Source organism: Canis aureus, chromosome 1 (assembly GCF_053574225.1).
Source record: "Canis aureus isolate CA01 chromosome 1, VMU_Caureus_v.1.0, whole genome shotgun sequence".
Taxonomy (NCBI): domain Eukaryota; kingdom Metazoa; phylum Chordata; class Mammalia; order Carnivora; family Canidae; genus Canis; species Canis aureus.
The window spans coordinates 8940157-8962841 of NC_135611.1; the positions used below are offsets into that span (position 1 = coordinate 8940157).

At 36.1% G+C, this 22685-nt stretch overlaps 1 protein-coding gene and 1 long non-coding RNA gene across 4 annotated transcripts in view; one reads left to right on the forward strand and one right to left on the reverse strand.

Moving 5' to 3' along the window:
• The window catches only part of DOK6 (docking protein 6), a 369850-nt gene that overhangs the window by 145317 nt on the left and 201848 nt on the right, over positions 1–22685 (reverse strand). For all 3 annotated transcript variants that reach the window (XM_077885115.1, XM_077885193.1, XM_077885253.1), the window contains one exon: positions 19227–19346. In XM_077885115.1, the coding sequence (XP_077741241.1) occupies positions 19227–19346 (120 nt within the window). The remainder of the gene's footprint in view (positions 1–19226; positions 19347–22685) is intronic.
• LOC144306055 (uncharacterized) overlaps positions 14814–22685 on the forward strand; it is a 117442-nt gene continuing 109570 nt past the window's right edge. The window contains exons 1-4 of the long non-coding RNA XR_013373109.1: positions 14814–15075; positions 16772–16866; positions 18675–18773; positions 19258–19430. This is a non-coding gene — a long non-coding RNA (uncharacterized LOC144306055). The remainder of the gene's footprint in view (positions 15076–16771; positions 16867–18674; positions 18774–19257; positions 19431–22685) is intronic.

Here is a 22685-nt window from a genome sequence, read left to right on the forward strand (position 1 = left end):
AGAAAATGTCATGATAACAAAGAGTTTAAGAATTACTGGCAGATACATCTTTGTGAGTTTGAATTTAATTGTGAATCATGCTCTAAAGGCAGTGCTGTTGAATTAATGATTTTGAGAGGCATAAGGGTGCAGCTGCAGTTGAAAGAGGATTGATATGTTTTGGAATGTGCCATCATCCATCATAATGTCATGATCTTAAACACTGAATGTTTTCTGGTACTAAGCTGGAATTGTCTGTATAATAGAATTTTTTCTGTGGCAGGTACCTTGCAGAGTATTGCTTTGCTGATGCCAATAACAACAACAACAATAACAACAACAACAACAACAATCAGATTCTAAATGTGTTAAACATGATAGCTTGAAATTTAGTCACCATATGGACAATACTTATATTCAAGGGTCTAGATATTTTTATCAAAATAATATAGTGATTCAATTTTTTAGATTATTGACCCATATAACTGATATGTGTATGGATTCTACATTCATTTCCTATAGAAAGGAAAAAAGATAAGTTAATAGCTGAAGAAATGCAGAAAGATCACTGCCCCATTAATTATCTGCAATAAAAAGTATATATATCTTCTATAAATCTTAAAATTCTTATGTGCAATCAAGTAAAATCTCAATATTTTGCACTTAATACAGCACTCACATTGCTACCACAATTCCCACTTCAAGGGGATTACAAGCAGTAAATCAAACGGGCTTGACCTCATGTAAGAATATAAATGAAAGTTGGCCCCAACAGAATGACTCCTGCATATAGATAATGCCCGTATAGAAATCCTCTTTTCTTTGGTCAAGACCCTTTTGATGAAGTTCAGCTTTTGTATTTAGAAGTCATCATATGTCAGTGGCATCTGTTGTGCAGAGGTAAAACACTGTTGTTATAAAGTGGAATGTAAAACATTCCTCTACATTCCTTCCTCTCCATCAATTACAGGGTCTGAAGATAGCTACCAAAGAATCAATGCCAAAATGTCAAGAAATAACACTTCTTCTAAAATATTGAAATAAACATCATTAACCAATTTTGGTGTTGCATAAGGCTGCACTGGCCCTTGATATTCACACTCATAGTTTGATGTTGAAAAAAGAGAACATGAGAAAAAAACACCTGACATCGAGTGTCCTCCACATGGGTGATATACATGGAAAATCACCTATAGCCTATGGAGTATTACAGAGGACCCAAAAGAACTATTACATTTTCACTGAAATATCTGTGTGCTCTAATGCTGGTAGGTAAAACTTAGAAAAAATAAACAAAGAGTACAATAATTGCAATGGACATTGGAGAAATGTGGAACTGGAAAACACAAAAATAATGAATTTAGTAAGATTCACATGATGGAGGACTCTCAATGTCAAAATCAGTAAGGTACATTACAAACAAATACAAAGAGATTGGATAACCTGCCCCAAAGGAGTCCTTCCAAGGGCCAGCCGTAGGCTACGTAAAACAGATGAAATGTGTCTTCCACATCCTTCTTGCCTAACTTCTACTTTCCTAGTCTTAACCAGCAATTCACATTAACTGTTACAGTTTGGAATGCTCTAACCCTCCTTTTGATACTATTTCTTTCATCCTACAAAAGGAATTATTCTAAGAAATTTTATTTTCGATTTTTAAGTATTCAAAGGCCATCTTATCCTAATGACTAATTTCCAAAGATTTGAGATTCAATTAAAATGTAGACTAATTTAATCCAGGAGAGGAGGAAGGCAGCTCAACTTATCTAGTAAATTATTCTTCTTTGATTCCATTGTCAAGGAAAAAAATGTTTCTGCATCTGCTGTGAGTAAATTATCTTATGGCCTTAATAATATAAAATATGTTGCTGCTTCACTAAAACTTGTTATTTTCCATTAGAAAGACCATTTCAATATGAAATAGCTAAAATTGGCTCCCCTGAAATGACTTTTTAAAATGTTTAACTTTGAGACTCCTGGGTGGCTCAGCGGTTGAGCGTCTGCCTTTGGCTCAGGGTGTGATCAAGTCTCACATCAGGCTCCCTGAGGTGCCTGCTTCTCCCTCTGCCTGTGTCTTTGCCTCTCTCTCTCTGGTCTCTCATGAATAAATAAATAAAATCTTTTAAAAAAATGTTTAACTTTGTGAAATAATTGTTTGAAGCAGGTCTCTAATCATGTCACTTTTTTTTTAGGTTAAATTTTTTTTAAAGGATTTTATTTATTTGATAAGGAAAGCATGAACAATAGAGCACACAAGCAGGGGGGAGAGGGAGAAGCAGGCTCTTTGCTGAGCAGGGAGCTCGACATGAGGCTCAATCCCAGAACCCCAGGATCATGATCTGAGCAGAGGGCAGACACCTAATGATTGAGCCACCCTGGCACCCCTGTCACTTTCTTATTTAAAAGCCTACCTTTGGTTTTTACTGCTGAGAGCATTAGTGTGCATCAAAGTTATCTGGAGGGCTTGTTTAAACACAGACTGCTGAGTAGTCCTTTAATTATTGTTTCTGATCCAATAGGTCTGGGCTGGGGCCGGACACTTTATATTTCTACTTGTTCCCAGAAGACGTTGATGCTCTGCTCTTTGAGACTGTTGATTTGCAAAGGTCATTTTAGAGTATTGCCAAGGAAGTAGTGGCATGAGAGGAACTGTGAGGGATGCTTTTGAAAGTGATGCAGTGTTCTAGTAGAACAAACCAGCACATTTAATTCAAAACTGTCCTTTAATCTTTGTTCAAATAAAGTAATCCCATCTCAACTGACTCATGACTGATTTGGCAGGAAAGAGTTCTTATGCGAATTGGAACAAAAGAAGTAAGAGGCTTAGAAAGAAAGGTCTATGAAAAAGAATTTTCAATTCATCAAATATTCGAATAATTTTCCTTTAAGGTAATCAACAATAACGATAAGAACACTGTTAAGGAGCACTAAACACACTTCTAAGTACCCAAAAGAATTAGAAAAGAAACTAGCTGTTTAGTATGTATGTTGCCAAAGCTGCATAATGGCTGATATATGAGAAAGCATAATTTTATTTTAAATGGCTAAAAACAATAGCAAGATGAAGTATTTACAAAACAAACTTATATCCAACAAAGATATTTACGATTTTTTAAAAGATTTTATTTATTTGAGAGAAAGAGCAAGAAAGTGCGAACATGAACAGGGTGAAAGGCAGAGGGAGAAGCAAACTTCCCACTGAGGAGGAAACCTGATGCGGGGCTGGGTCTCCAGGATTATGACCTGAGCTGAAGGCAGACACTTAACCGACTGAGCCACCCACGTGCCCCAAGATGAGTGCTATTATTGAATCTGCAGTTGTGTTTACAGGGGCATTTCTACTCTAGGGTTGGATTAGGAGGTCCAAAGGACTAGATCATGCCCCAAAAGGCCTGAGACCAGAGTTAAGGTGACAACCACAAGAACAGTCTCTAGGGGACTATAAAACAAGATTTAGTCAAATTGAATTGGACAAGGTGTGGCAAGAAAGGGGAGCTACACTCAGAAGAAATGTCTTGGAAAAGGCACGGTGTGATTCCAAGTGATGTGTGGGTACTGAATGGTCATCAGCTCTGAGAAGGAAAGGACCAAAACTTTCTTTTCTCAGCCAATGAGGTTTAAAATAGATCTGGTTTAGGGCAGGAACAATCCAAATATAGCTATGAGTTTGAGCCTGACAAGTGGAGACAAGTGGAGCATGGAGGGGTTTCGGGAAGCAGAGGATCGGAGATGTGGTTTCTAACATGAAGCAAAACATCATCTCGTGAGTAGAAATAAATAAACAGAACACAAAAGGATGATAAGCTTTTTGACCAGTTTCATGATAATTTCCATTTTGTAACAGTGCAGTTGGAAAACTGGGTTTAAAACAAGAGCCATACTAAAAACAAATATATTTTTACTCCCTTATAATTAATTAAAGAATTTGAGTATTTTTTAAAATACAGGCTTTTGGAATTTATGTATTAAATAATTTTGTGCATCTAGCACATACTGATCATTCAGTGCATTGTGACTGCATTAACATAGAATGCATCTTTTGTATATTAGTTACTTAGAATAAATTTGGGGAATGTCTATTAAATGCCAATTCATTCTTTTTCTTAAATTTAATTTTAAATTTTTAAAAGATTTTACTTATTTATTCATGAGAGACACAGAGAGAGAGGCAGAGAGATAGTCAGAAGGAGAGGCAGGCTCCCTACGGGGACCCTGATGTGGCACTTGATCCCAGGACCCCAGCATCATGACCTGAGCCAAAGGTGGACCCTCAACCACTGAGCCATGTGGGTGCCCCCATTCCTTTTTTTTAAAATTTTTTTTACAGACGGATTCTGGTAAGATTTAATCGTTCACTCATATCTCCTCTACTCATTCCATTTCTCTTACTACTTCAGAAGTTATGGACTTGAAGGTTGAGTAAAAAAAAAAGGATGGAACATGGAACTAAGTATTATGCCTAAATATTTAGAAAGCAAGAGATCCATAAATATTACAGCTCATCAGGTATACCACAGAAAGAGGTTACAAATTTTGTAGTAGGCTTTAATTTTTAGTAACTTCAGGTAAGCGGGTGTGAGCTTCTATACCTTTTCCTCTTCTTTTAAAATCCAAGTGTAGCTCAAAAGGAGAAAAAGGTATTCTTTTAGCTTGTTGGTTACATCCCCAGTGATCTGAATTTCAATTCCAGGGTTTTCCAGAGGGTACAGGCTTAAATATTTGAAGTGCATTAATGAAAATGTGTAGATATTTTAAATTAAATAACAGAAAATTAATAATTACATATAGTATACATGTAAAATAATTACATATATATATACACACATTGGTTTCATAATGATTAGTAATAGTGATCAATAATTGGTTAATTTATCTATAATTTTACATTTCATCTAGTTGTTTCTATCAACCAGTGACTCCATAAGTAAAACTCTATATGCAACCTACTGTTCAAAATAACTTTATTTATTATTATTATTTTACAAAATAACTTTAAATATTTAACTGAGATTTTCTTATGGCAAGGGAATTCAATTGTTTTTTCTTTTTTCCAAAATGTCACGTGATCAGGAAACTCACTATTTATAGAAAAAAATTTGTTTAAATTAAATTTATCACTGCAGCTGGTTCATTAAAAGACCCAGATTTTGTTGTCTCATCAAATGTGGAAATGCTGTCGAGTTGGTGACCTTTATTTTCTTATTTGGCTATCATGAACAGCTGTAGCCTGTTTCTTGCATCCTGCCCTCAGATTTACCATGGTGGAAACAGAAACCATTGAATCTCCAAACTCAAGCTGTCCCCTCAACTCTCTTGCACACTGTTCTGGTACCAGCCTGGGCATGATGACGTGTTCTACACAGCTCCATCAGCGTGGACAGGTTGAGGGGTCATTCTCCCCATCTGGCAAACTATCCAAATCCTGTGACTAGTTCTCTAGCCTCTCCTCTTTCATCATGCTTGGAAGGGGATGTGTCCCTTCTTTCTGCTCTTCTCCTATGAAAGACCTTCAAAGCCTTCTCTTCAATCAGTCTTCCAGCCTGACCTTTAGAATTTCATGGTCCGTCCATGAAATGGTCCACCCATCATCCACCGCTCTGGGGCCACAGTACATTTCTGAGACAGCAAGAAAGTCCCATTCTCTGCTCTATACTTAACAATTATTACATATCAATTTGAAACATGAAATTTTAATATTAACACTAAATTAATAAACAGTTTACTAATTATTTAGTCCCAGGACCAGAGCCATTGGTCTAATATTAAGCATTAATGAGTATATCCACAAGGATCTGGTATTTGAGAAACTGACTCATACTTTGGAGTATGGAATTTATTCCTGATTATTCATCTCAGTTTGGATTCTAAGTTCACCTCACTGTTTGATACAACCTGCCTTGATTTTAAGTTATATGAAGTGCTAAGGAATTGAACAGAACCAGGTATTACTCAGAAAATAATGAGATGTTTCAAGATCATTCTGAACTTCATATTCTTATCTCTAAATTTCCACAGTGTTAGGATATTGCCGTGGTCAGCCTTCAATTTCAGCAGCTTTAGAGACAGAGCCACAGTGAGGAAGCAGATATTTGCACATTTAGACACATCCTGATATCTGGATAATGCAGTTATGCCGGCAATGAAACAAAGCATGATTTATACTCATCAGAATGTGTGGAACTCTTGTTGGAATTGTGTGTTTTGTGGAATTGTGACTTCATTTGTATCACGGTACTGAAATTTGTCAAAATGTATTTTTTATAATGTGGCAACAGCAATAAATTCAGTTGCCAGATGCCATCTGTTCAACAGCTATTATGAACTGGAACCCCTGCATTTCTTCAACCAACCAGCAGGACTTAAAAAAAATTACAAAGTCATATTTTTAACACCCCGAGCAATTAATTAATTAATCTCTTTTCTCTTTTTCTTTCTTTTTAACAAAAAATGATGACTAAATTTTATCTGCATTTCTGCATAAGTCATGTTCACTCTAGTAAATACAGGAAATCATTTTAAGAAATAAAATAAATTCAACTGCTATTATACCTTAGAGAGATAATCTCTGTTAAAGTAACAGTATATCTTAAGATGCAAATATATTCATACACGGTTGTGATTATATTAAATATAAAGTATTGAACCATCTATATTTACTTACTGCAGTATAAGAATTTGCAGATCTTCTTAAATATTCTTTGGGGGTATATTATTTATTTAATTATTTATTTATTTATTTATTTATTTATTTTGGGGGATATATATTTTAATGAATACGTAATATTCTACTCTATAGCTATACCATATTTTATTTAATAATTATCTACTTGATGACTATAAAGTTAAGCCAACTTTAGTCTAAAATAAATTAGGCTTCAGTAAAATAATCAACTTTTAGCTGAATTGTTGAATATTCAATCATTTCATATTGAGTCATAGAATTTATTTTTATATATAAATTTTGGGTCCCTGTAATATCCTTAATTATTAACTTAGGCTGGGCACTAAAATCTGAATCATTGGGATCATTGGATTAAATGCCATAAGCTCTTTTAAGAATCAGTGCCAAATTGAGTTCCAGAAATTCCTTACCAATACATATTCCAATTAAAATATCTATTTTATGTGTTCATTTATATGTCCTTTGCCAGAATTTTTTAAAATTGAGTTTACTGTATATAGGCTGTGAGAATTCTATATACTAGAAAATTTTCCTACCATGTTTATGACAAAGACTTCATCTTAGATTTTTATTAATTTAGTTTAAAAATGTGTATGCAAGTCTAGAAAGTGGAAGATAGTCTTCTTTAATTTTTTTCTACTAAGTACTATTTATTGAAAGAAAGTTAAGGGGAGCTGGGATGGCTCAATTGGTTAAGTGGCTGCCTTTGGCTTAGGTCATGATCTCCAGGTCCTGGGATCCAGCCTCACGTCAGGCTCCCTGCTCAGGGGGAGTCTGCTTCTTCCTCTGCCTCTCTCCCCAGTTTGTGCTCTTTCTCTCAAATAAATAAATAAATAAATAAATAAATAAATAAATAAAATCTTAAAAAAAAAGAAGAAAGAAATTTATATTCTCCTACACTTTTCATAGCAGTTTTAGCATTTTATTTTTTACATTAACTGGTATACAGAACTATACTGAAACATAATTAAATGTTCATATATTGCTTGTAATGTTCTTTCAGTTCTGACAAAGACACATTAGGATACACAACTTTTCTGCTCCCCAGAAAGTTCTTTTATGCCATTCTCCAGCTGCCCATGCCTCAGAAGCAACCACTGATATGATTTCTAATGCTGTATGTTATTTTTGCCTGTTCTAGTAGGTTCTTGTGAGCTAGGAATATCCGGCTTCAGGATATCACTAATTTATTCGCAGTTTGTTGCTTTCTATTGTATTTTTTATTTGCTTTATAATTTTTTTTTAGATTTATTTTTATTTATTTATGATAGACATAGAGAGAGGCAGAGACACAGGCAGAGGGAGAAGCAGGCTCCATGCCGGGAACCCGACGCGGGACTCCAGGATCGAGCCCTGGGCCAAAGGCAGGCACCAAACCCCTGTGCCACCCAGGGATTCCCTGTTTTATAATTTTTTGATGGTGCTTTTTGGATTAGCAAAGGTTTAAATTTGGATGAAGTCTAAGTTATTTCTTGTTATAGTTTGCTTACAGTGCTTTAAAAAAGAAATCTTGGCCTATCTCAAAGTCCCATCCATCTTAAGTTGATAATGGAGTATAGTGTGAGGTAGGAGTTGAGGTTCATTGTTTCCCATATATATATCTCATCACTTTAAAACTATTCATTAAAGGAATTTTCTTTTTCTTATTGAAATTACCAATGAGCTTGTGAAAGAGGACTTGGGTGTCCTTATCAAAAATTACTAATCCATATATGTATGGATCATTTTCTTTCTATTCTGTTCCATAGACTTTATCTATTGTCTGTCTTGATTGCTGTCAGCTTTAATAAATCCCCAAATTAGAAAAGGTATCCATTCCAACTTGGTTCTGTATTTTCAAGATAGTTTGGCTAGTCTTAGGCCTTTTTGTTCCAAATGCATTTTGAAATTGCCTCATCAAGTTCTAGAAAAAATGTGACTTCTAGGATTTTTATTGGGATGTGTCAAATCCATAGGTTAATGTAAGAAGACCTGACATCTTAACAGTATTGACTATCACAATCATAAACATAGTTTATCATTCCATTTACTTTGATATCTTTTAATTTCTCTCAGCAACATTTAATTTTCAGTGTAGAGGTCTGGTTATATACTTTGCCAGTTTTATCCCTGAGTATGGGATGGTTTTTGATGGTACAGTAAGGGATACTTTTGTATTTCATTTTATAGTTGCTCATTCCTTATATGGATATGTGTGTAAAATATATGTGTGTATATATATATACTCTCTAAACTGTTTATACACACATATCTATATACAGAATTTTTTGCATATTAAATTTTTATACTGAAATATCACTGAGTTCACTTCTATTTCTCACAGATTCCTTAGGATTTTCTAGGTACATAATCTTAGCTTCTTATTCTTTACCAATTTTTATGATTTTACTTTGTTTTCTTGTCATGTTACACAAATCAGAACCTAAAGTAGAATAATTAGAATCCTGAATAAAATTTGTGAGAAAAGATCTTTGTCTTATTCTCAATCTAATGAGGAAAACATTCAATATCTTAACCTTCAAAAATTGTATTTTCTGAATGATTTTCATTGATGTCCTTCATCAGTTTGAGATAGTCCTCTTTTATTCCTAAATTTTTAAGAGTAGTTTTCATAAATGAATATTGTGTTTTATCAAATGCTTTTTATGGGTCAACCACAATAATCATATGATTTCTCCCTCTTTCTATTAACATAGCAAAAGATATTGATTGATTTCAGGAAATGTTTGCATTTCTGGTACATACCAATATTGATCACAGTGTATTATCTTTTCATGTAATACTTCTAATTTTTAAAATGATTTTGTACTTATATGCATAAAAGATATTTGTCTATAATTTTCTTTTCTTATATTGGCTTTGCCTGGTTTTAGTATCTGGGTTATAGTGGCCTCATAAAATGAGTTGTAGAGTAATTCCTCCTCTGAAAAAGTTTGCATACGATTGGTATTGTTTCTTTAACTGCTTGATAGAGTTCAGCATTGCAATTATGTGAGACTAGGGTTTGTGTATGGGAAGTTGTATAATAATAATTTTAATTTCTTTTCTTTCTTTTTTTCTTTTCTTTTCTTTTCTTTTCTTTTCTTTTCTTTTTTTTCTTTTCTTTCTTTCTCTTTCTTTTAGAGAGGAAATGGGAAGGGGCAGAGGGAGAGGGAGAGAAAGAATCTTAAGTGGGCTCCACACCCAGCATGGAGCCTGATACAGTGCTTGATCTTATGATCTCACAACCCTGAGATCATGACCTGAGACAAAATCAAGGGTTGGACACTGAGCCACCCAGGCACTCCAATAATTTTAATTTCTTTAATGGACACGGGCTCTTTAGCTGAGCCACCCAGGCACTCCAATAATTTTAATTTCTTTAATGGGCATGGGCTCTTTAGATTTTCTATTTTTCCTTGAGTCAGTTTGGGTAATTTAAATCTCTATTAAGTGGTATACAATTAAATTATTTTTTTAAATTAGATTATTTTTAACCCAACATGAGAAAGGCTATATTTTTTTTTAAATTTTTTTATTTATTTGTGATAGTCACAGAGAGAGAGAGAGAATAAGGCAGAGACACAGGCAGAGGGAGAAGCAGGATCCATGCACCGGGAGCCCGACGTGGGATTCGATCCCGGGTCTCCAGGATCGCGCCCTGGGCCAAAGGCAGGCGCCAAACCACTGTGCCACCAGGGATCCCAGAAAGGCTATATTTTAATAAAAAAACAACTTGTTAAAAATTTATTATCAATTTATTGTCAAATTATTAATGCTTTACTTTTAATATTGTTTTATTTTGTATGGTTCCTAACCATTTCCTTTATATTTTTAAAAATATCTTTATCCAGTGAAGTTCAAAGATTTTAATTATGTATCAGATTTTATTTCTGAATCCTATAATCAGAGATAATATTAAAAAAAATTTCCTTATGGCAGATGGAAATTAAAAACATATCCCACACTTTCCCCTCCAAGTTTAACATCTATTATAACCTGAACACTGGGAAAGGATACCGTTACTACTGGAATTTTAAATTGTGCTCAAAGAAAAATATAGAGCTTTTCAAAATATATTAGAAAAATGAAAAGCTGAAAATTAATGATCAAACATCCATTTCAAGAGATTTGAAAAAGAACCTGCAATTAAACCCCAAACTGTGAAGCAATTCAAATGGAATAAGAGCAGAAATTAATACAATTTAAAACATAATGAAAAAAAAGTCTACCAAATAGGTAAATCTCTGACAATGCTGATTAAGAAAAAAAGGCCACACATAACCCCTATGAAGTAAAAAGGGGCTATCATTATAATGTAAACAGGTATTAAGAAGATAACACAAGGATGCTGTGATTCAATTTATGTCAGTAATTCTGAAACTATGCAAGAAATGACTAAATCCTAAAATCACTGCTAGATTTTTTGAAGCAAATTATAATTGAGTTTATTACCTGAAGCTTTCACATTTTAATGCACATTAGGGTCACTGAGGTTGTTAAAATATAGACATCTGGTCCTGAATCCTTTGTGGGTATGGGTGAGGGCCCAGAATTTTCTTGCTTAGCAACAATCCTATAAGATACTATCATGATCATTTTCAAGAGTAGGAAACTGAGATTTAGAGAATTTCTGTCACTTGATCATGACTCTAGAGCTTAGAAGTGGAATAGAACTTGATGATACACTGAATTTGGCAACTTCTGTTGATCAGGTCCCATGCTGGAATTTTATGCTCTATGTTACTTTGCTTTACTGTGGTTTAAAAAAATAGTTAATCAAAACTTGGCTATTTCAAAGGGTAGAATCCCATTATTATATATTGAATTCATTTAAGATTTCTTTTCTTTTTTGTGTGTAAGTTTGTATTAGTTTCTGTCAAAGGAAGACTCATTTAACCTAATCTGTGGTCAAGTTCAATTTTTGGAGCTTCCTCTCCTTTTCATATAGGCTGAATTGATATGGTCACAGGAGTCAACAGAGGAAATGGGAGTCCTCTTATCTGGCTTGTATGTCTCCACATCCCTGTGAAGCTACATCACTCTGTTCTCCGTGATAGGGCAACTTCCACCTCCAGATAGTGTCTGAATCCAGTGTGGGCCCCCAGAAACTGGGCACCCCCTTCTAGGTCCCATTGGATTTTGAGACAGTTGAGGTTCTCTGACTTCTTACAGCTGTCTCTGGGCATTCCTGATGTCTCCCCACTATTCTTCCCATGTTTGTCATCAAATCCAATTTGGAGATAAAGAATTCTAGTACTTGATCTTGAAGAAATCTCCAGTTTATATGAGGAGATATAAATGTGTGTCTGTCCGCTTGAATTCCCATTTTGGAAAAGGGAAAGGCAAGGTATTTACTTCTTACTCTCCATAAAACTTATTTTCAGTCTCTTTTTTCTTCTTGCCTGAGGCTGGGAGATACCAGTAATTCTGGATTCAACATTTTCCCCTCAAAAGCTTTTTCTTTCCCATAAGTAGGAATGCTTTTGAAATTTACATCTTTGCTCTCATTGTGTTTGTACAGGGAATCTTTCCAGGGCAAAGGAAACAGGATAAGGTCCTTTGTTTGGTATTTCAAGATAGTTCTTCCAGTATGCATCTCACTTTGCAATGCCATGGTTACAGTCTGACAAATGGATCAATTCAATTTGGCCATGTGCTAAGATAAGCACTATAAAGCATCTTTGGTTTCCCTGACCCATTTATTGCAAAAAGAGTCAGAAATCTATATGGTATTGATCTTTATTCCATCATAGTGCATGTTGAAGACCACCAAATGAAGAAAGTGGTAATTTTAACCAAGTTTTGTTAATCATATACAATGTCAATCTCCATCTGATAGTGAAAATTAAAGCAATGCAACACAAGACTAGGCAAATAGTGTGTCCCATTCAAGATTTTGTGTTGCATTCATGAATATCATCTTATTCCTGATGGGGTAGCTGTTCCCATCACCTTCACCTTTCAGTATTCCCTATAGATAATCACCTTCATTGGCCATAGTGGCATTTTCAATTGTGTTTCATGGAAGGTAAGTTACATGGGGTGTGAATAAGTGTTATGTGCAGAAAGAGACACATAGAAAACTGAGTTTGGAAAATGTTACTTTATACAAAATTAAACCAGATCTTTACTATAGAGCATCTCAATAACTTTACTCTGTTAAGGCATGTTGTGACCATCATACAGAATTGGTATTAGTTTCCTAGATCTGCTGTAACAAAGTACCAGAAACTAGGTGGCTTAAAACAACATAAACTTGGGGTGTCAGAGTGGCTCAGTTGGTTGGTTAAACATCTGCCTTCAGCTCAGGTCATGATCCCATGGCCCTGGGATTGAGCCTCATGCTGGGCTCCCTGCTCAGTGGAGAGTCTGCTTCTCCCTCTCCTTCTGGCCCACCCCCTGCTTGTGCTCAGGCTCTCATTCTCATAAATAAATAAATCTTTTGAAAAAGCCCCATAAATTTAAGATCACATAGTTCTAGAGGTTAAAAATCTGAAATTAAGGTGTTGGCTGGGCCATGACCTCTCTGAATGCTCTAGGAGGAGAATCCATCTAGCTTCTTCTAGTTCCAGGTGTTTTCTGGCAATCTTTGACCTTCCTTGGCTTCTGGATGTGTTACTGCAGTCACATGACCATCTTCTTATCATGTGTCTTTACATCCTCTTCCCACTGTGCACATCTGTCTGTGTGTCCAAATTTCCCCTTTTCATAAGGATATACTGTAGGTCATATTGGATTAGGGTCCATTCTAATGACTTCATTTAAACTCAGTTATCTTTGTAAAGACCCTGTTCCCAATAAGGTCATATTCTGAAGCATTGAGGGCTTAGGACTTCAAAATATCTTATTTTGGGGAAGGGACAATTGAGCCCACAACACTGGTATATAGTAGTAATTCACTCCACGATAAACTCATTTCCAAGAGCATGTAGTAGTAGGAGTGGTGGTAGTAGTAGAATTTCCTGGAACTCACTTTGGGAAATACTAGAGTATGTGTATGGCATTTTAGAAATTCAAACACAGGCATAAGTAGGTTCTTTTCCCCATGCAAAACTTGGTTTTGCTCAGGCTTATTCTATGGACAAAGAAATAAACTTGGAAAACTTTTCATTACTGGTTATAAAGAATGTGTATTAGAATATGTGTATATGAGTATGATTTACCTGAGGTCATTTTTGAAAAATTGGGGAAAAGAACCTTAAAGTAGGGAGACATTTATTGTTACTGTTGTCCTTGTTTTGTCATTAGTTGGTCATTTTCCACGTGAGTAAGGTCCTGCAAATACTGGCTTTAACGATTGATGGGCATTAAGGATTCCAGACTTGCCTGATTGAAAAGGCTTGTTTGGAGGAATAAAAAATAATTTTAAAAAAGAAGAAAGTAGTCTGTTCTGTTTAGAATTGATCTACCTATACCACAGCATTTCCCTTTTGTTTTTATTTTAGCATGCGCTTATTATACCTCAGATGGTAGATTACATAATTTTTTCCTCAATTCTTCATTTCCTCTTCATAGTAGAAAATAAGTTCTAATTCATGTCACGGCCTCGCTGGTGGAGAGTCCTGCTGGCCTCCTGACTTTGGGTTTGGCCATAGGGTTTGTTTTGGCCAATGGAGTATCAGTGAGCATGACACATGCAGAGGCTTATTTTGTGTTGCAAGTTTGGGCTTGCTTGCTTGGACTACTGTTTTTTGTTTTGAGAACATGCCTTGGGTAGCCATTAGTGTAAGGAGGATAAAAGACATCAAGGAAAAGACATGGATACCAACCACATGCAGCTTGGGGCTGAATCTCAGCAGTCCCCAGCCTGAGTCAGCAGAATCCTGGCCAACCCATCTGTGCATGAATAATAAAGATACACTTCCAGGTCTGTGCTATTGAGATTTTGTGTGTCAAGTAACGCAGCACAGCATTATTTTAAAACACAATGTTCTATGCACCTTGTTTACAAGGTTTATCTCCCTCACTACTCCATGAGCTTCTTAAAAGTAATGACCATGTTTTATAGAATTCTACATTTCTTCAGCTTAGTTCTTGCATATCATAACCTCAAAATGTTTGATGGGTGAATACTGAATCAGTGAATGACATACGAGAGTGTCTGAGTGGAATGTAAGAAGCATGGTTACTATGGCAACCCAGGTAAATAATTTAGAAAAAACACTGGAATACTGTGGAGCATTGGTTCTGGAGGAAGGTATACACATTCTTAGGCTAACAGTAAAAATCTGTACCAGTTCTAGTCCTTTCATAAACAGGGACACCAGTTCCTAGATAAAATCAAGCCTTCAGATCTGACTCTGCATTAACCGGATGGCAAAGTCTGAGGTTACTTTTCCATTTTGTTCCAAATGGCGATCTCTTGCATCAACAGCAAACTGGACAAACCCTCGGAGTCCACTTCTAACAACAACTGCAGGTATTTCCTACAGGTGAGTTCCTTCTTGGTTATGATGCTTCTGCTATTACTGATTGACATGTAATATTTGTTTTCTAAAATTGCTATTATGTAGAGTGAATCCTTTATAAAGGACCATTATTGTAACACTGTACATTCTAACGTCAGTGCAGGCTATCTTAAATATTACAGAAAGATGTGAAGATTCTAGAAGTTGTAAGAATTTAAAGTTAAGAGGCATCTGGGTGGCTCAGTCAGTTAAGTACCTGTCTTTGGCTCAGGTCATGTTCTCAGGATCCTGGGATCAAGCCTCGTGTCAGGCTCCCTGCTCAGTGGGGAGTCTGCTTCTTTCTCTGTCCCTCCCCTCATGCTCAAGCTCTCTCTCTATCTCTCTCTCAAATAGATAAATAAAATCTTTTAAAAAAAGAATTTAAAGTTCAATTTGACCTAATATGCACTTTCTTGTGGCAGTGTTATTTAAAGTCTAAGAATAAGTTTGTGTGTGTGTGTGTGCACTTGTGTGTGTTTACTTTCCCCTAAACCATGTGGGTTCTGGGTCAATACGAAAGCAGCTGACAGCTCTAGATAAAGATGATTATAGCGAAGAATTTAATCGATAACCACTTTTATCTCAGCAACACACATTACACCTTTAAAAATTATTTGCACAAATGTTTATTCTTAGCTAGTCTCAGAGTAAATAAGACCAAGTGGCGTGAAGAGCCAGAAAAATATTAGAGGAGAAGAAGCAATTCTGAATGTCAAAAAAAAAAAAAAAAAATGCTGTGGTCAAGTGTGAGTAGTGAGTCCTTCCTTGATGATAGGATACCACAAGATTACCTCAAGCCACAATGATGTAATTTCTGACATCAGTTCTGCTGGCAAACCTATCTTATCTCTTAAGAGAAATTTCAGATTAAATCCAAGCACATCATTGATAAAATAGTAACATAATGTTTCTGATGAAGAATATATTATATAATTTAATATTAAAATGCCTTAAGGAAAAAAACTGAATCTGTAATGACGAATCTTTCAAATCTGTACATATTAATGACTTCAAACATGTATTTGGAAGTGAAGGTTTATGTTTAGGAAGTGTTATGCCTGAAGAATCTGGAATAGTGATTGAAAGACAAGAAAAGACACCTTTAAAGGATAATATTATTTTGAAAGACTTTAATTAGCTAGCCACAACAATAAATACTTTCCCTCCCCATAGTAAAATGAACAGGAGTACTGTCTTTAGGAATAGGTGAGTCCTTAAAGCAATCATAGGGCCCCCAGGGCTCAGACTGAAGTTGTTTGAAGAGCATTCTTAGTCTTCACCATGAGAAATACTGATATTTATTTCAAGAGGGATCCTAAAATGGAATTATCATATTTATAGGGGAAGTTCGTTGATTAGCAAGTGAGAAAATCAAGGTATGCAAGTAACAAATTGTGTCTATCTGTGTGTGTTTCTCTCTCAGGCAGCAAGGATGTAGATATATACATAAATACTGAAATTTTTGAGCTAACAATAGTAAAACCTATAATCTTAATATTCTGACAAGATTTATGCTTTTCATGTTCTCCTATACTATGAGTGACTATTTTTAAAAGTTTCAGCAAGCCCAGTGGGCCAAGAAGAAAGAAAAGGTGTTATTACCTGGACTCGAGGCATTTTATTTTATTTATTTATTTATTTATTTATTTATTTATTTATTTATTTATTTATTTGACTCGAGGCATTTTAAAGGAAGTGTACACAGACCTGCAGAGCCTGGAGTGATGGCCATGCCGATGGCATTGGGACCCGAAGAGAAATACTCCCATGTGAAAGGTGATTTCTAGGGAAAGGAGATCCTTCATCTACAAAGTTTCCTTTTAATGCTGAACACTAAACATGTTCAGTGACTAAAAGTCTCAGCGATCATTAGTGTGTCTGTGTGCTTAAGTAAGTTTGCTCATCTCCTTATAGGGTACCATGTACTTTTAGGGGGTTGCTTAAGAGAATCAAACACTACCTTCTCCAACTAAATCACTGCTCATAACTTTCTAAAATTTATTTTTAAAAAGCACATATATCCCTTTGTATGAAGTTAGGAATATTAAACAAAATAAATCTAAGAAAGCCATTTATGGCATTGAATGTTATTATAATTTCAGATCTCTTGTATACACAGGAATTATTTTGAATTTGTTCATTTTCACTTGTACTTAAAAATACTTATGCCTTTTTTTTTTTAACTGAATTAAGCATGAGGGTTAGTCTTTATTTTGCATCACCTCACTAAACCATCATGAGTTAATTTTCACTCAGCAGAAAACTAAAATCAGAAGAGAGTTAGTCACTTTTCTGAGCTAAGTAAGGGGTAGCACACATTCAGACCAGCCAGAAAAGTTGCCTTGGCAGGCCATGTCTGCTCCTGCTATATATCTCAGCAAATTATTCTGACATTATTATGAAATTAAAAATACACCCATAATAAACCAGAGGAGTACACTATCCATTGGTCCTGTTGGAAACCATATACAACCCCAAATCTTTAAAAGCATATAGTTCACACTAAATGAGTCACACAATGATGTTCCCACCCACAGGCCTGATTTATTCCCTTTCTTCCTATTTCCTTGATGTGGTACTTGACGAATGTTTATTGGTAAGAGTTTCTTTCCTTCTTAAACGGTGGATGAGCAGCATGCTTTGAGCAGCACGATTGTGGATGTCCTGCATGTGGCACAGCTCTTAGGAAACAGATCAGAGAGATGAAATAAATTCCAGAGAGTATGGGCAAGAATGGAATATGAAATGGAAGCTGGAAGACGAGCTAGAGAAATGCCTCTGTGACTTTCTGAAAACTGCCAGCATAACGAAAGTGTCGTGCTCACATGTGTTTATAGCCAATTAACAGGGAAAACTTGTTGTTGTTGTTGTTGTTTTTTTTTTTTCAGGTAGCAACAAGCAAAAAAATAATGCTTTTTTTTAATGGGCCACAAAGACCATGATAAGTTATTAGCACATTATTAGTCATAACAAGATCATGATCTCCAAGTGCTATCCTGGTACACTTTTACAAACTGTGTTGTCTGATTTATAAGCCACAGATAATTCCAGAATTTCTTCTTAATAATTAGTGTCAGGCTTCACTGATGCCTCTCAACCTTTTCAAAAACACTGGCCATCAAAAATTTGCAACATTGAAAAGTTTCTATTTTCACACGATTAGGTCATCTAGTGATGATTATAATTATTTTTAAAAATGAAGAAAAAGGAGCTCATCACATTGCTCTGATTTCATGATTTAGAGATGCTAGTCAAGACCATGCAGATTTTCAGAAATGCCTCTTATGCTAGAGAACAGTATATAGTAAGTCAACAATGTATATCACATAAGCCTCAATTTTATTATACCCTGATATTTCATCGTTGCATAGTTATAGTATGCTATGGACTGAACTGTGCCTTCGTAAAATTCATTTGAAGCTCTAACCTCTAAGGTGACAGTATTTAAGAGATGGAATCTCTGGGAGTAATTAAGTTTAGATGAGGTTATGAGGGTGGACCCCCCAATAATGGAATTAGTGCCCTTACAAGAAGAGACATAAGAGAGCTTTCTCTCTCTCCCTCTCTCTCTCTCTCTCTCTCAGCCATGTGGGGACACAGTGAGAAGATGGCTGTCTGCAAGTCAAAAGGAGGATCCTCACTGGAAACCGACCCTTAATCTTGGGTTTCTAGCCTCCAGAATTGTAAGAAATTAATTCCTGTTGTTGAAGACATGCAGTCTAGGGTACTTTGTTCCAGCAGCCCGAGCTAAGACCTAATATTAGCCAAAGTCCCTAAAAATCTATTTACAAGTAACAGGACAGACCAATTTGTGGATTAAGATTCTAATTCTACAGCAACTCTCAAAGAAGAAAATGTAGAAATCTACATTCAAAACTTAGTATCTATTGAGTTACCTTATTCAGTAATTTATTTAGATATACTGCAATGTCACAGAGCAAGGTCAGGACACCTGCATTGTACCTTTGTATTTTCTCCCAGTTGCTATGCAACCTGGGGAAAGCCTCTTCACAGTTACTGATCAGTTTACTTTCTTTCCAAAATGATTGGTCTGAAACATTCCTATGGCCCTTTCTGGTCTCAAAGTTCTACAACTCTTAGTGCACTTTATGTAACAGAAGGCAACTTCCACTCACCATTTTGTTCTCGCTGTACTCCTGCGGCCAGAAGATCGGGCTCACCAAGGCTGATGTCGTTCAGCCGGGTCCCCAGACACTCCATGCAGAGGTGCTTGCACCACTCCTCGGCCTCCAGCTCTGGAAACGAACACACACCATCCAAGTTAGGCAGTGCTGTGCAGATATGCCAGAGGAAGATCACTTCCTGAACCTTCTTTCAAGGTAGGTGGTAAGAGTTAAAAAAAATCTTAACCTTAAGAGAACAACAACAAAAAACAAACCTATATTCAAGAAATGAAAAAAATCCCCACAATTATTTCCCATGGGCTGACATTATAAAATTATATTTTAAAGTGATTTCAAGTTACACCAATGTACTTTATCTTATTTACAAATAATAGTCTGTGAATGTTGTTTCCCATCCAGTATATTTTGGATTGATTTAATTTTTAGAGGGCAAGTACTTAGAAAAATTATTATTTTAGATATTAGTTATATTATAATATTTAGATATTAAAATATTAAATATTAATTATATCATATCATACTAAAATATAGGTTTTTAAATTTTAGATATTGTCTTTAGAAAATTTCTTATTTTTAGAAAAATTAATTAAATAGAAAATAAAAATATATAAACAAATACTTGAAAAATGTCAGACTAAAATAAATGAGTGAAACCTTTCCTAATGTGACTTAGATTTGTGTGGGTTGAAAATCTGATCCTTCATTCTGAACCGCAACGTATCAAAGATTGGCACAAGAACGTGATAGCTTTTCTTCCGTAAACATAAAAAATGGTTCATCCTTACTTTGAAAAAAAATTCAGAGAGGATATTCAAAGTAACTTTCTCTTTTAGAAAACTCTAATTATCTAAGATTTTGGTTATCTTCCAACTTCTTTATATTCACAAGTTTATTCTTTGCTTGAAACTTCAGAACATCTTACACCTACACAGAATCTTGTAGTATCTAACACTTTCTGAAATGTAAGTGAATTTGATTCTTATGTTAGCCCATGTGGGTGAGGTGGATAAGCAGTGTCACCCTTGGGTCCCCTATCACTGGTCAGCACCAGGAAAGAACTGCAGCCCAGCTCTTGTAGATATTACAAATATGAAGGATCTGAAAAAAGGTTTGGGCCAGGCCCTAAAACTGCTGCACAGAAATTGGATGAGAACTTTCCACTGACACCTGCCCAGAGAAATTTCTGACTTTTCCATGTGGCATAAATCTCTACTAGAACAGTTTAATATAGATTTCCTTCAAATCTCTTGTTGCGCTCTGTGGATGACATTCCAACCTTTGCCTTGGCATTTTAAGCTCCCCATAAAAAAGTTATCTGTGACAGGTTTTCTTGACTCTAGGGATTTGAATACCAACTGCTCTGCTCAACGGTCAACACCATCAAACGTGGGTAATGGTTCTTCCTGTGCTTAGTCACATTGCCTTTGCCTCAAAAATAGGTTTGATCAATGAGATGTCAAGCCAAATTTGTCATTTATTTTTAGTTTTGTCAAGACCATAAAATACTGTTAGAAAATAAAGAAAAAGAGCGTGTGGTCCTCCACAGGGGACTATTCTAATGAAAATAATAGTTCCCATGCTCTAGGCATGAAAGGTGTTTCTTTACATAAGGTACAGTTTGCACGTATCAGGGGCCATCCTCTCAGTAGTTCTAGATGCATCATCGACCTAGGTTAGGGAGGAAGTAGATTCTCATGTGAGCCTGGCCTTTTGCTCAGGTGGAATCAGAGCCTGGGTCTGGCTGCTGAGGCCTTTCTCGGAAATCTAGACAATAATCCTTTTCAATCACAAGGCCAATCATATACAAAAGAGGCATGGGCTGAGGCTCACAGCTTTCCATGAGGAATCCTTTCTAGTGAGGAAAGGCCAGCCTTCCTGAAAAGAATTTTACAGGAGCAGCAGCAGCATGTATTGAAAATCCTTTTCATCAGATAGAGGAGTTTTGATTTATAAGATTTATAAAAGTTTTGAAAGCTTTTCTAACAACAAATCAAAATCTTTTTAAAAAGATTTTATTTATTTATTCACGAGAGACACAGAGAGACAGGCAGAGACACAGGCAGAGGGAGAAGCAGGTTCAATGCAGGGAGCCCGATGTGGGACTTGATCCCGGATCCCGGGGTCACAACTTCGGTCAAAGGCAGACACTCAACAACTGAGCCACCCAGACGTCCCCAAATCAAAATCTTAAGCCAATTTCCATGCCACATCTTTAGAAATCCTCAACATTTCTGTTAAGGCAGACAATATGATTATATTTTTCCTCTTTATATTTTCATATCTTGACTATTTCTCAGGACTCCACAATTCTAAATCATCAGTAAAATCACATGCAATGAACGTCTCATCTGCATGTCTCTACCTGATAGTATTTCTGGTACTCCATAGACGGAGCTGAGAATACCTAGGATGCTCTTTGGGATAAAAATAAAAAATGTTAAATATGACAAACGCTTTTGTGCCAGCATTCTCTCTAAATGTTAAATCAGTGCGTGCCCAGTGGTTAAAGCAATATGTCGCTCATTTCTATTAATTCTTTTGTCCTGGGATTCAGTAAGACAAAGAAAACAACCCTATGGTAAAAGGGCTTCTATGAAGCTGGAGCTCATCCTCTGGGGCAGAACTCAATGGGGGCATTTCTGTAAGAACCAGGGAGGTCTCCCAGCACAGAGATGACAGGGGTTCCTGAGCTTGCACAGGCAGCTAAAGATGTCTTTTGGGTCAAATCCCAAGAATCACAGTATTTCAGCATTTTAATAGTGCAGTAGTACAGAGGACTAGAAACAGAGGAAGTAATAAACATAGGATACATATAGTCACATTAAAGACAACTGTAAACAATTTCAGAAACAGAAAAATAGGGGGAGGGAGGGAGAGACAGAAGAAGGGAGGAACAGAGGGAGGGAGATGTTCTTATAATTCAGGAATCAGCAAAAGTTCATTTCTTTCTAATAAAAATGTACTGCAGACTCACTGAGGTACTGTTGTGTGCTAGAAGGTTATATGAAAACCAGTTTCTGTTGTCTGTAGGTTAGTTTAGTGGGGCGGGTAGGGGGTTAGTTTAGGATGTGGTACCCTGCAGGGCTGCTGGCTTGACCCGTCGGAACTGGGAAGTGTGGCAAAGGCTGAGCAACGTGGAAGAAATGTGATCAGGGCCCGGAAAGAAGGGAGGGCATATGTGCATGTGAGTGTATGGGCCAGTGTGTGTGTCTGTGTGTGTGTGTGTGTGTGTATGAGTGCAGCAGTATATGTGTGAATGTGTGTTAGCTAGCGTGAGGGTATTTGTGAGTGTGTATCTGAATGTGTGTGTGCCCGTGAGTCTGCGACAGTGTGCACGAGTGTGTGCGTTTCAGTGTGTGCGTGCATTTGTGACAGTCTGTGTGAGTGTGAATGTGTGTCAGTGTATGAGTGAGGGTATGTGCCTGCCCGTGAGAATGCATGAGGGTGTGT